Here is a 15,703-nt window from a genome sequence, read left to right on the forward strand (position 1 = left end):
ATTTTATATAGTGTAATAACATATTAAAGTATTTATATATTTAATCTTTATGGTAAATTCGGTAGTATATATGTCGTGTTATTAAGTATGTATAAGTATAAAGTAAAAAGTATTTATTTTCGGTAAGAATAAAGCTAACACAATGAACAGAAAGAACAATTGTATTAAATTACAAGAGATGATTATGTTTGCATTTGTGATGCGCCTTAATTGAAATAACAAACGCTCCTTGAGTTTAGTTAATTCGTTTCAACTAACTCGTAAAAATGAAGACGTAATGGTGGCAATTGAGCCAACGCCGCCCGGACACGCGAGCTTAACACGAACACATTAAGTTTTTTTAATTTGGCCGCGCATAAAAACACTAATTCGGTAATTTGACAACCGCCGCCGAATGCAAGACCAAATAACATGATTAACGTTAATTATCTCATTGTTGCAGGTGCAAACAGCGAGAAAATGTACCTCCCGCGTTTTGACAAAACGCAAAGGAAACTCAACGATGTCCAGTGTGCATTATGATGAAAGTGTGATGAAGAACGGGATGGAGAATATAAGGAACGAACTGACTTGACAAACGTAAAGTGAAACAAGTGATGTTTTCGAAACTGTTACGTACGTAGATGGACTAAATGATGTCAAAGTGATAGGACTCTAAATAATGCCTGATCGGGAGTCGGTAGGAGGTCCGGGGACTACAGGTAGCGGTGGTTTCTTGCCACTACAGTTCCCGTCGGCTTTCGCGGCTTTCCATGCCTCTACTCCCCCTGGGGCACCGGCTACAGCCATGCACCACGCTACGCACTATCATCACCACGCCCAGTATGTATCCAATATTTTACAATAAATTTTCTTTACAAAACACTCATTTAATTAAACCTTAGGTTTAAGAATAAGTTTAATTATGAATATTATTTTTAAATTATTGTTAAGACGTTCACAAATAAAATTGACCGTCAACGAACGCCACTTCTTACCGGCCCAATTGGAAGCCTGTGGGAAAGTCGGTTATCCAGAAGTGGACGAATGATGGCTGAAATGATAAGGATGAAGCTGATGATAGCATGTGGTTCAAAACTATATTTGACTAACTTAATAAAAATGCTCAGTAATTTGTATTACAAAATAGTGACCATGCAAATTTAAAATAAATAGTCGTTATTAAACATATGATGAATTACATATCTCTCTGAGTCTACCACCTGTTGAGATGATTAATGCTTCAGACTTAAGAAGAAACACCGAGTGTCTATATTTTTAAAAGAATACAAAATCACACTTAAATATCTTTGAAATAGCGTGGAGGCGAAACATCAATCTGAGCCATCTTCTATAGTCAATTATAGTACGAGTATACAGCGATAGGAGTGTGAACATTATATGGTATCTTATTGTAGTAGCGTATAGATTTCCCGCAGAACTATTTATTCACTCGATGAAGTCGGGTCTTGTAGATATGATATTGAATAAGTGTTACGTCTCGGTCCAGTCTTATACGCTTCGGCGTCCTCAAACTGAATAAGATATTAGAAATCAATTTCAGTGCGCAGCATATTACAGTCATTCAAAAATCAATCGTCCGTGTTAGAAAAGAGTTCGTTTCATGTATCAGAGGGTTAGCTAATAGCCGATCATTCTATATAGAAGCGATGCTGAAGTTTGTTCCACCACTTCACTCAGCGCTAACGCTCTCTGAGTGTTGGTAATATAACAGCTAACCTGGCAATGTCGTAAACAATCAAGTCGAGATGCGGCCCTTTCAGACGCCCTTTAGGGTATTATAGACGAGTGACAGCTCAAGCCAAAGCCCCCTCTTTAAAGCTCTTGTGGCCAGGACAATCGGTGCGTCAGCCTAAACGATCTAAGAGCTCGGCGGCCTCTCAATTCTTAGAAATAGTAGTTCATAGTCTGTATGTCTGTCTCAGCTGGGGCATAGATAGCCCTGGAGATTTGGTAACATAACATTTTTTAGCGCCATATGCATCCTGCCCTCTCGGACCAGTGCAATCTGCAAGTGCTACTTTAGCTGCAGTGTGAATCTATAAAAAAAAAAGTGAAGCCTACTCAGATATCTTATTGCAAAAGAGGACTAAAAGTAACATATAGTCCAAAGGATAAATAATCAGATGTTTTAATTCAATTTATACATACATTGTCACTCCCTTTGTGGAATTTTTCATTACCGAGTATATTCTTTCACTAATTTAAAATTAGACTTAAAGTTGGACATTATTTTCTTACTGGTAAGCAATAGCTATTTTACATCGTATCAAAATATTTATAACGTCATACATGTGACAGGAATGTTCAGATAAAGGAGCTATTAAATGAGCGAAGTTATTGCTACCCTTGGTACACCGATCGCATTTTATGTTTTAACGTTTTTTAAATGCCAATTAAGTTTTCGCAGCGTGCTTTCAGTTTAAATGTCTCATAAGTGGCCAGTCTTATCGTAACTAGTGCGGATTATAATCAAATAGGTTTAGCGAGCGTTCGCCCGATGAATTCATCTACATACGTAATTTTAATATAGGCTCGCTCGCATGGCAAGTGTCCTTTAGTGTTATGATCGTCAATGTTTTCCACTCGCACCAAAACGCCAGGTCTGTTTATTGGACTAGACTATAAAATAGAGTGGTTCATTAAGCATTCACTAAAGAACATGCCACTGGACCTTTTTACTGCATAACTGCATGCGCAGCTTTTTTTGTCAGGATAATATTTCAACACTGACTTTGTAAGTACATATTTTCAATTAAAAGTCAACTGTTTTTACCGTGAACAATTAATACATATTATTTAAGAACTACGTCTTCACTAATACAGCATTTTATTAGCGTAGAGTAATGAGAGCCTGGCAGTGTTTTTGCGGTTGCCTATTTTTGCTCGACGATAATTTTTATTAGGAGCACTTGTTTTTTTTATTAGATTAGCGGCGGCGTCGGCCTCGGTTTACGGCTAAGAATCCCATAAAATCCAGTCCAGGTGGGACAGCGCGTTACTTAAGGCTAATTTATTGCAACTTTAACTATAGGCAAGCGATTCTATTCGGAGACAGTATAAATCTTTTCTAACCGACCTCAAAAAAGAAATCGATGGACAACTGAATGGAACTCTGACAAATGAAGAACAGGAAGTCATCAAAGGAATTGAGACGTTTACAATGTTAGTATGGACGTTAATAAAAGCGGGACGGTGCGTTTCAACAAACGAGTTGCTCGCGCTCAAAGGGTGCGTGATGTATGGAGGCCGCCGACCGCCTTGCCCGACTGAAATGATTAATGCCCCGGCATCCAGCCCCGAGTGCTCCACCACCGAGATTAGTCAATATTCAAAGAAATTAAACAACTGTTAATTCAGATGCTACGGTTTAAACCCCATCCCCTTAAGACATATTTCCAGTATTTTATTGTTTTGAGTCAACAGCGCTTTGTTCGTGAGAAAGGCCGCAGTCGATCTTTGAGTTCGAGCAGTCGTTTAAATCATTCTCGCGAAGATGGATGCGGTGTGCCGTATTTAAATTTATTTGAGAGTCTTTGCAACACAATCGTTATGTCTACAACTTATTTATTGTGATTGTTGAGTTCTTTATTATTACGATTAATAATCGTCTGGTGCGTTTAGTAATCTGGTGCACGAGAAGGCGTTTCGTCGCCGGATGCCGCGGCCGACTGTACCCATTAACGACAGCTCCTCGGTGCCTCATTTAACCCGCTGCTGCGATAATTGCCACCACGTGTTTATTTCCAAGCCTTCTAATTATAGCACGCACAATGGGTTGGACACGATCGGTTATTTTGGATCCGTTCGCTCCGTCAAAGTCAATTTTGTCCGGTCACAAAAGAGGTGTTGCGAGCCGGCTGTCGTTTGATTCATTAACTGAAACCCTTTGAACTGATGTATCGGCATTTCGGGACGCGTAGCCTATTAATTCCCTTTTGTACTTTTTGTTTTAATTTGTACAATTGTTTTGCATTTCTACCTTAAAAATTCTTTTCGTATTGCTTCTATTAATGTATCAGTTACTTCGAGTTATTTTCTACACGGTATTATTATTTAGAATGTAGAATATTGAATTTAAGCTATGCCTGGCAAAGACGCTAGTCAGATCCATTAAGTAGAAACTAAAGGAACCTTTCATCTAACACATGCGTCGCCACAATGGCTTCTAAACTATAATAAAGTGCCATTCTCTCGCCCGCATCCCACCACGCTCTCATTGTGACTACGTCCTGTCTTCACAAATCATCGAGACACGAAAAAACACTATTATTATTGATTTAAAGACAAAAGCATTATCGGCACGTGATTGGACGTCGTGTGTGGTTGGCCATTGTTGCACCGGGTCGTAATACGAAGTGTCGGCGGCAATTACGTGCAATATCTTTATCATGTTCAAAATCTAAATCTTTATTATTTAGGTGTACGTTTCTTTTATCGATGACATCTAATACACTGTATCGAGTCGTCCGGTCAGCCCGGAGCCGTTTAACTTCGTGTCTTTATATCGAATGAGATATTTGATACCGCTCCATTCGGATTGTACGCCTTGATTATGTTTATAGGAGAGACGTACAAGTAATTACAGCATACGATATATGTTGGATATTATTTTGATAATAATATCTAGTGATATAAATGGTTTGGAATTCTTTAAAAATATTCATTTGTTTAATGTTCTCTACGTCTTATTTAAGCACGGATCAAATTTTGGTCACGTTTTTCGAATAAGATGTATCATTAATGATCATTATTGTTAATAGATTAACCTTTAACCTGGCTTCGACTTGTTAATGTAATGAGGAGTCAATTTAGTTACGGCTGTCGGTTATGTAAAAGATTTTATCGTTTATAATTTATTAATATATTCATATATGTAACTGTATTATAGCTAAGCGGTATAGCATAGGTATCATTTCCATAGGCCATCAAAGTTCTAATGGCCTTTGCAAAATTAAAATTTAACTTATAATAGACAATTTTTTTCAAGTGTAGATAGTTGCGTGATATGCATATCAAATCTGATAGTTAATTAAATTTATAACATTTTAATATTGTATTCTGTACTTCAAATTTCTTAAGAATTTAAATTTTTAAAAAAATCTTTAAGTTTCGTATACCCAATTCATAAGTGATTATCAAATTTTTGTTCATAAAGCCAAAATGTTTTTATGTAATATTCATATATATATATATTTACCAAGATACCCATTGTTTACCAAGATTTTCGTTCGTGAATGGTGTTAAATGATGGTTCACATTAGGACATTTGACGTATATTAGATTTTATAATTTAATATATATTTACATCCATGTCCAGCTGTGGACGTCATATGGTTGGAATGATGACGATGATATCCTTTAAATAATCTTACGCATTTTTAGGATAATGGTTACGTATGACAATTATTTACTACAATATTTCAACTAATGCAGGCGACCTGTCATTGACCGTTCAAATCTTGGAACCGTAGACTAATAAAAAAGATCTCGATCGGTCAATCCTACCCACGAGCGGGTTCCGGTCGTAAATTGGTCATTCTCGGCATCCTGCTCGACAGCGCCGCCATTGTCATAAACGGAAACTAATAACCCGGCTCCAGGGATAGGCTTGGGAACGATTAGAAAGCTCGACTTACAGTTACAATTAACTAAACCTATTTCAAATAGAGAATATCGACGTCGTGGGATTTCAAAACGAAGTAATCAAATAATAAATCGTTCATGAAATTGCCTGAAATTTTACTTGTCTTAACCCCTGTCTCCTCATCATACAATAGTACACAATCTGCGACCTACCGTCGCAACAAAGAAGAGACAGACCTTTTAAAATAATGGGCAATCATACAATAATCTTCAGTTTATTAATAAATTAATCTGAAATACGAAACAAATAAACTATTTCTTTATTATTGAATTGAAGTATCTTAACAGTTTTCGTCTACTGCTCGTCCCCTCGTATCACGTCTTGTCACACTAAGAGATCGTACATCTTTTATAAACGACTCCCAAACTAATGGAAATATTTTACTCAAACAAGGACTTGGTTATTCAGCACAGTTAGAAAAGTTTTGACTTTTATACTCATAGAACTAACAGCGATTATTAAATTGGTTTCTTTCTGATATTTTTAGACGCACGAAGTGGGAGGCCGGTCGTACGGTGATGAGATGAATGTAATTAACCTAAATACAAATACGCACCACTTGTTATATTGTCCGTATTAATAGAATCCTCGATGACAGTTGCATAAGGAATTACGAAAGTGTTTTTGCATGAATGTGTCGTATCTTACTCGTAATAATAGAACATTCTTATTTTGAATTAATCGTAATGGTTTTCTTTGTAAGTAAATATAGTAGTAATTTAAAGAAATTGCGCGATTTCTCTCTCTGGTCACGCTATATTTAGTTTTTTACCTCTTGAATAAATATAAGTATTCGAACAAAGTCATGAAATGTTACATATTAAGTTTACTTATATTTATATATTTAGTTTTACAGTAATTATTAAGTCATATCTGAAATAGGAGTTGAGTTATCGTTTAAGTTTTCAAATCCAAAAATTTTTTAGTTTTATTATTAATTAATATATAAATTATGAAATAGCGCAATTTCCCATCTGTTGAGTTTCTGGCCGGCTCTTCTCGTATTTCGAGCTGGTGGTAGCTAACTACTTATAATGTTAAAATAATAAACGATTCAAAAGTGCGTGAATGCCTGCCTACTTGAATAAAGATATTTTAAATTTCAATATAGGTATTCTATGTTAATCAACATTTTATGGCACAGACACAATAAGTAGGCAAGTGTGTGAATGTCGAATTAGAAAAATAATATACAACTTGTAAAATAATATATACTATACAGAAAATACACATACACATAGTAAATATATAACTAATTACATATAAACACACACGAATGGAAGTATATAATATGTTTAATAAACACAAACTCATATATATACGATGTAATATACAAAAGAAAAGATAATTACGTTTTTATTATTTACTGACTCTTATTCATTGATATTTATCATAATTTTTAAGTTTTGTTTTTTTTTTTCTATCACATTTAGAACTATTTGATATCTTTGCACTACTCTAAGTTGACTGGTAAAAAATTCCAATTAGGCATTAATTACGCCATTACAGTGTTTTGAAAGAGTAAATATTAATAAATCCGAACCATAGTTGTAGTCGTGTATTACAGATCGCTGATTACAGTACATTTTAATTGTAAACAAATAAAAAATTAAACATCATTATATAACTGGTTAGATTCTAAGCTTTTTTATGTTCAATGTTCGTTACATTTAAAGGGTAAAATCCTTCGAAGCGGAAATATGTAAGTATATTAGTATCATCCAATAACGCAATATTACATACATTTCTCCGCCCAGTTTCGCTCTGATGCATACCAGTAGCAAAGCAGAAAAAAGTAACAAAGTATTTATCTTTAATAACGTTATTTCTTTAGTAAAAAATGTAACTTATGGAAGATGTTCTTCAAGAATTTTTAATTATATACAGGTATCATAACACCTATAAATAAACTTTTGTAAAACCGGTACAAAATCATAATATAATCTGCAGTATAAAAGCTCTATTTAAAAAAAGGTCCAAGTCATGCGATGTCGCGTGCGTGCACAGTAGCAAGAGGTCTGAATGCGCCCGCGCAGTCGTCCAGCCCTCATTAAAATAGGGAGCGTGTAAAGCCTTAGGATCGATTTAATGGACTCGAACGATATTGGATAAAGAGAAAATAAATCGGTTATAGCTTTTGATAGGTCTACAAACAAATGTTTTATACCTGTTTCTCTTGTACAATTTATAATCTTTTGCTTTACTTTTTTGGGTTTGTATCTATTTTTTTAGTAACTTTTTCGACACAATTTATTTAGATTTACTCCATGTTATATATATAAACATAGTACACAAATATACATGTTGATTAATTACAGTTGTAAAAGTTTTAAAGAAGTGAATGTATAGCTCATTTGTTAACAAACGCACACTTTTATACCTTATTCATATTCCTGTACAAAGTGGTTACTCTGAAATATTTATCTTTACTATTGGAATACGACAGACCAACAACTTCTGGCAGTATAAAACCTGTAGGGATAGTAAACCTTAATTAATTTAAATATATAGTAATCTGAAATAAAAACTATTTCTCTTACTATATTATAATATTTTTAATTATTTCTGAAAGTATTGATTTCACACAAATTGATAGAAAATGAGCTATTTCTTCATTATCAAATTTCAGTAAGTTATGAAAATTTAGTTTATATAAAACTTCTTTAAAATTGCGACATTACAAAAAGCAAATAAAAGATTGACGTATCGATTGCTACGCGGGCTTTTTAGTAATGAATTTATTTTACCAGTTTGCGTTAAACGGAACGCGTGAATATGGCTTTCAAGCACGCTAACCCAATAATACTTCATTTCGAATGCACGTTTCGTTCCACGTGTTTTTTTGCCGTTTCGTTTAAAGCTGTTTAAATACGTCATGGCGTTGAATCGGGACAATCGCGCGGAAATCGGACGCGGGACTTATTGCCTCGGGTCGATAAACATCGTTATGGAAAACGTTTATTAATCCCTTGGGAAAAAGAGCTTTGTTTAAGGAGCTTTATGACTGATTTGCTTTTAATTATTAGCGTATTTAAAAAAAAAGAGTATTTAATATTATTTCAAGGTTTACATATTATTTATAATGTACATAAAAATAGTATGTTAATATACAGATTGACTGGTTATAGATGTAAAAGGTTTAAAAGGGCGAAAGTATACCAGATTTGTCTGCAAAAAGCTTTCAAGCTTTTACATCTATTTTCAATCAACCTGTATATAGTGACACACTGTAATATGCCACATTTTTGTGTTAGAATGCTACAGGCCAATAACTTCTGGGAACACAAAATCTACAAGGATAAATGGTGATGACTGTGGACAATAAATGATGACCAATCATTAGTTACATCTTGATTAATTCGATGTTAAATAAATTTATATAAACGAGATATCATAGTGATAATGAAGAACAAGTGTATTCTCTAACCCTAATCTATCCTAATCTCGATAAGGTATTAAAATTTAGATTCTCCCTGTCTTGTTTTAAATATTTAAACGTAATACATACATTAATGAAATGGAGTTAGAGCTTACATAATGTGGACAAATTCTCGGTCTAAATATGTAGCTCTAGCCCGTAACACAATACGCTATCAAAGCGCACTGCTTCGAAACCCGGCACCTGTTGACTTGTTTACAAAGACAGCAACTTCAACACGTCTTTCCTTACGCCTGTGGCATAAGTGAAGGCGGAAAACATTACTTTTATTATTTACATGACTAGATTTCTAATTTTATGAATAATATGTTTCATAGTCATCATATTAGTCGTAGGACATCTTCTGGTAGACATAGTCATCTTCGATAGATTTCCAATAGGACCGGTTGGAAGCTGCCTGCATCCGTCGTCATCTGAGGACCTAAACAAGGTCGCTTGTTCACCTTGTAGGAGTATGTTCTATGCTGCGCTTCTGGGTCCTTAGCATCCACTACGGAACCTTAAAGTCCCAACCTAACTATACTGCGCTCTGTATGGCCCGACCACTACTAATTCAACGTTGGCATCGTTAGGCCATGTCGGTTAGTTCCATTCGTCTACGGTTCCTTCTTATTTGGTTCCGTAGTCTTGAGCATAGGTTTTTCCGTGTCTCGTTGGGCGACTATAAGCTTGCTGTTATGTCCCATGAGTTTATATATGTAATTTTCTGATTATCTGTAATGTTTAAATATCTGCAATTACATACTTTTTTGTTTAGTGTGACGTGATCAAATAAGGATCCCGAACGCTATTTTACTATAGAAAAAATATCTTAAAAGAGCATATAAACGTTATTTGATATATATACAGTACAAAAGTCTATAGGCCGATTTGAATTCATTCGCTTTATTCGTATGATTTGTACCGACATGTGTAGGACTGAGTAAACAGAAGCGCGTCAAGGGTTAAATTTGTCCGTGATTTTGTTGACGAAACGCCATCAGTGACGGAGGGTTGACGAGAGTTATTTTTTTGTATGTAGAAATAGATTAACTTAACAATGTAGAATATCGCGTATACAGTATTTTTTTCTATACATATAAGATCGTAACGGGTCACATAGTTTTAGTATCAAAATGACTTTATACATTTTTTACTGTCTACACTATAACTTCTGTCAAAATATCTTGAGCAAATCGGTATGTTCCATAATTCAAAATCCGAAACGTTTGTTATTACCATATATACAATCCGCTATGAGCCGGTGTGATCAATTACGAACCGTATCTGACACACTGGATTGTTTGCGTTCTCTCATAGAAAAGGCTTATAGTGCAGCAATGAAAACAATAGAATAGCGAATTACAACATCGTGTGGACGACTTTCGGCGTGTGTTGCAAGTAATTGTGAATGTCACTGACGTTTTATATTAAATAAAATATACAATGCAACGAATAAACACATTAAGCGAGAACAATAAAAGAAATGCATCCGAAATTACACAGGAAGCTTTGCATGTCGAGACGATAAAAAAGTTTGGTGGCGCGATTCGAAAGGCAAGTCTCTTTATTTATGCGGCGAAACGCGCGGGTATATTTTGTGTGAAATTTAATGAAATCGTTTGCGGTCAGCGTGCGGTGCAATTTATAGGCGACAGCGCGGACAGTCACTGAGCGTTGATTAACAGATGCGGCGCGTTACGCGTAATGTATAGGGTCCGTCGTGGGTACGACAGAATGCGCGCTAGTTAGCTTAAAAGCATTATTGCTGAGGATTAATGAGCGGTTACAAGATTTATGTCCGTCGCCGCATTTGTGAGATTTCGTCCAGTCCGAGATGAATGCGAACTTTTGCTTAGTTATTTTTAGAACTAAGGTGTTGATTTGTAATGCAGTTTCCTTTACAATCTGCATAATTGGTCCACTGAAATTACTATGCTTATGTATATTTATTAATTCCGAGTTCCTCTGAGACAGTGCAGCTGACAGATTTATACATAACAACATGCAAACCTTAATTTATGAAAATAAGCCCATTATGAATTACATTAAAAAAGCTTCTTTTTTTAAACTAAACTAAAAAGTGTTTTCTCGACGGTGATTACGGAATGTGTACATTTATAGTGTAGATTAATTATTCCAGTAGTAACTTGTATAAAGTATATAGTACAAATTATGTGGTGTTAACTCTGTGTAATTTAAAGTTTTTCTGTTTTTCTTTTCTTTTGCCTAAATTATACTTAAAAATCATTTATTTATTTTAGTAATTTGTTTATCAAAGTGTCAAACAGCTATATTGTACTAAGATTCTGAATCTAATGTATTTAAAGATCAAAAGTACCTTTTATGAACTAAATCATTCATCATCATCACCATATCAGCCGATAGACGTCCACTGAACAAACCTATTATTTTGATTTACATGTTTTGAAAATTCACGCACTTTCTGCTCTTACAATATCAAGTAATTTGACAGTATGTCTCACTCAGAAATTCGTTGTTGTATTTATAAGTGGATTTAAGAATATTTGTAATAATTTTTCCGATAAATTTAAGATGGAATGTGTAGTTCTTTGATCTTCTATTGTAGAAAAGAACTTTCAAATCCATATTTTTGCTCACCGGGCGTTTTTATCTATTATAAGATTCTGTCAGATTTTTAAGTTTCTTTAACTATTAATGGAGATGCGTGAATCCCAAAATCTAACATATAAATGAAATCTTTGATAAATTTTTAATTAATTATTCGAGTTAAGTAAATTTAAACATACAGAATGTGAGAATTTCGAATAAGACAAAAATAAAATTTCATTATTTGCGCCACAACCCATTCGATCAATTTTTTTTATTCGCCGATTGTAAGATTGTCGCAAATTACACCGGATTTCAATAATACACTCGCAAGAATTTAACTTTTAACAATTTCATTACGATGTCGAGTTTTTGTGTAAAGTCGTAAAAGTATAATACTAAAAAGCAAAAACTTGAGGAAATAAGATGGGACATCGTGGGTTGGAGTCGAATTTTTATTCAAATTAACCAATAAAATTTCAGAGTGTGGCTTTTTACGTGACTTCTTCTTTATGTTTATATTTTATAATTCTAAGGACAAAAAGAGCAGCTGCAAAATATAGTATATTAATATCCTAATCCCGCACGAAGGTGCCGCGATCCTTATTGAAAATTTTTAAAATAAATTGTAATCACATCTATTAATAATTAATCAAATAGCTGCCATATATCCATATATAGCTTCTGAAACAATTTTAAAGCAATATAACTATTATCGTAGTAATGATATGTGGCGACTTTCTTGCCCATTTAATATTGAACTTTCAATGTTCGACGTCACTCTTTACCGCGTGCAACTTGAAGATATAGGAACCGTTTTGAAAATAAGGATGTGTTTGATTTTTTGTAGATCTTATCTTTTTTATAAATTCAACATTAACTGTTCTGAATTCATTGCATCAAAACAGAGAACAATATGGCAGAGATTTTTTCTGAATAAACTTTTTAGTAGCAATAGGTTGCTATAACCTACTATAAATGTTGGTTTAATCAAATGGTTTAATCTCGTAAGATCACTACCCCTTTTGGTTCAATATATTAAGGATGAGGCTCTTGAAGGACTCCTCAATCTAAATTCAGTGTTGTAGAACAGAACCAGGATGCTACCTCCAACAGGGTGGGACTGTAAACATTAAGTAAAAACCATTTTTTACCATTTGTCCAAGGTAATGTTTATAGTACAGGAATTGAAAGCTTATTGACGACATAAGAAAGTATAAAAGAGTAGTGGTGAGCTTTTGTACCGTTTGGTCCACATACACTAACATAATTCAGAAATTTAAATAACGTGATCGTCGTCTTAAAGGATATGTTCGCAATTTCCGTTATAAAATATTACAATCTGTAAGTTAATATTTAAATCTTTGATATTATTTTAGTATCAGCTTTCTCGAAATTTCGAGAAAAATACGGGTTTATCCTTCATTTGATTAGCTGTCGTACATCGCACTTAATTAGAACAATATATCTACGGCCAGCCATTATTTCGTTGATCCATTAATGCGTCGCATACGAAGTATCCATTACGAGTATTAATGAGAATAATCTTCTAACTCAAAGTGCCTATGATTTAGGCACTACACTACATTTGTTACCATTAAAGTTCACTACCCCACCAAGGGCTGCCTTAAGGTCGTTAAACTCTCAATAAAAAAATAACCCTATCGCTACAACTGGACCTTTTACGACTCATCTTGTTTTATAACGCCTTTATATATATAAATGTAGGAGTATGTCTGTTGTAAACCGTCCGTCCGCGCATTTAAATCACGACTGGGGAAGTTTTACGTGTGCAGCGGTGCCGAAAACGTCTCGTTTGTTTATCCTATGTCTAATTAGATAACACGAATTTTATTATTATATAAACAAAGTTTTTATTAATACATCCGTGCACGCGTTCCCTATGTCTTGACATTTCTATGTAATGTACTTTTTTGTTTCCGAAAACGAAGATAATTCGATTACTAGATGGTAAGGAATGCTTCCGACACTTAACATTTGTGGATTTTTTGTAAATGGAAACCTAAGTTCTCAGTTTAAACATCTGCGAAGTATAGTCGTGGTCTCTATCCATCATTATAGCACATAAGAGACAACGTGATATTACGTGGGATTTAGAGATAAAGGTGAACAACGCATACCCCGAGTCAGACTGTTCAAAACTCTACAACTACTTAATTAAGAAACAATATGTAAATTGTTTTAAAGTTTTCCATTTAAACCTTTTCAGTTTTCATATTGTACTGGGATGAAGAATGGTAATCAAAAGAATATTAATTTTAAATAAGGAAGAGTAAATATTAAGAAAAGACCCTTATATTTATTAAATTAACCGAATAAACGACTTACTATCGAAGCCTATTAGAGGCCGCGACCGCACCGTGATGTCATGCTCCTCACTCCACTTCCACTTGAAAGCTTTCGACAAGTATTCACATTATTGGAAGTACAACATATAGTAAGAAACACGTGATTTTAAGATCTATACCAACGATTTAAGATTTAAAATAGAATATCCCATCTGTATGCACTCCATAACGCTAGTCGATAACTCATCATTCCGCCAAGTGACGTCAGGTCTAGAAAGTGAGACAGGCTACTTTAAATCTAAAATTATAGTTCGCGCACAAGAGATTCGTTGTGAGAGAGGTCAGATCGAGCGTTGACGCTGCGACTGGCATCGACGCTGATAATTCGAACGATGTTTAATATTGCGTAAGCTTTCTGTGCAGGTGCATTCTGGCCTTTGAAAATTATATATTAGGCAATATAATGCAAGCCTTAAAAGAAAATTGCAATCTGTTATAAAATTTCACACAGCGCAGTGTTATTTCCAAAATAAAAAAAAATTGGCTTTGTTCTTCATATTTCAGATTTCTGTTAATAATTCATTACTAATGGTTGAAAAATTTTAAGCGATATTATTAGTTCAAATTCTCCTTTTAAACTACTCTTACTCTTACACCTAATAATAAATAAATCACCCGTGTAAGTAAATTACTACACACGCTATAAAGTAAATCTTTGCTTTATTAGTCGCTAACTAGTTTGTGTAAATTTGCCTTATTTACACCTGTATTTGATTATATCAGTAAATATTTTCTGTTTCTTTACTATACACATTACATTTTCACTAGACTCCGGGTCAAAGGCCCACACCAGGCTAACTAAACTGTCAATAAGTTATATTTTAATTGCATATTGATATTTTGCCGACTTTCGTGAATCAGTTGAAGGCGTAAGATAACGGTTCGTAAATAAAGTGGATGACAGTGCAGATTCGACCATTTAATTTCGTTCGATAAGGAAAGATAAATAGAGTGGAATTTCACCAATTATTGGATCCGCAGTTTTTTGTCTGAAATATTACGTATTTGTGTGTTGATCTATTTTCAAAGAGTGCGTCCTCGCCAAGAAAGTGCCTTAGATATCTTCGATCAGCTCCAATTTAAGACCAGGCTCTTAACAATATTCTATCAACGAGTAACTTAAGTTATTTTGGCCATATCACTTGCAAACTTCGACAAGCAACTGGTTGAAGAGAAAGTATAGCGTAAAGACGTGGGCGCTCATCTACCTCCAGGTCTGATTAAATCAAGTCAACAACTGGACTCTCTGTTACTACTGATCTGAAGAAAACAGGGAATGTCATAGAAAGATTGTGTTATTGATTCTGTCAAAATATTTCAAGACGTACGCGACTTTTAGAAGTGAATAAACGGCTAAAACGAGAAGTTTCTTAAAGAAATTAATAATTAGATTTAAATTCCCCTTTTCTTGCGTCTCTTTCTAAAAATTTGAGTTGTGAACTTTGCGCTAGTTGAACGGTGTGGCTAAACAAAGTTAATTTTATCTTTTTCATTTGCATGTACGATACATGTGTGTACATGTCAACGGCATATTTCCAGCAAGCTATCAATAGGTCACCGCGCGATACACTCCGGTATTCCTACCGCTTACTAAATAATTATTATAATTATTAATTGCATTTGCAATGTAGACAGCGTTCTGTATCAGCATTAATATTGTTAATTACGATCGTAATGTTTAGAAATACCAAGGCGAAC

The 15,703-nt window shown here is 34.3% G+C and overlaps 1 protein-coding gene across 2 annotated transcripts in view; it reads left to right on the forward strand.

Annotated features, from left to right (window-relative positions):
• The window catches only part of ci (cubitus interruptus), a 121,616-nt gene that overhangs the window by 56,385 nt on the left and 49,528 nt on the right, over positions 1–15,703 (forward strand). For both annotated transcript variants that reach the window (XM_068768539.1, XM_068768540.1), the window contains exon 3: positions 443–822. In XM_068768539.1, the coding sequence (XP_068624640.1) occupies positions 662–822 (161 nt within the window). In that variant the 5' untranslated portion in view covers positions 443–661. The remainder of the gene's footprint in view (positions 1–442; positions 823–15,703) is intronic.

The sequence above is a fragment of the Battus philenor genome, unplaced genomic scaffold (assembly GCF_028537555.1).
Source record: "Battus philenor isolate CCGP_79_NKW_IND1 unplaced genomic scaffold, ilBatPhil1.0.hap1 SCAF_26, whole genome shotgun sequence".
NCBI classification, from domain to species: domain Eukaryota; kingdom Metazoa; phylum Arthropoda; class Insecta; order Lepidoptera; family Papilionidae; genus Battus; species Battus philenor.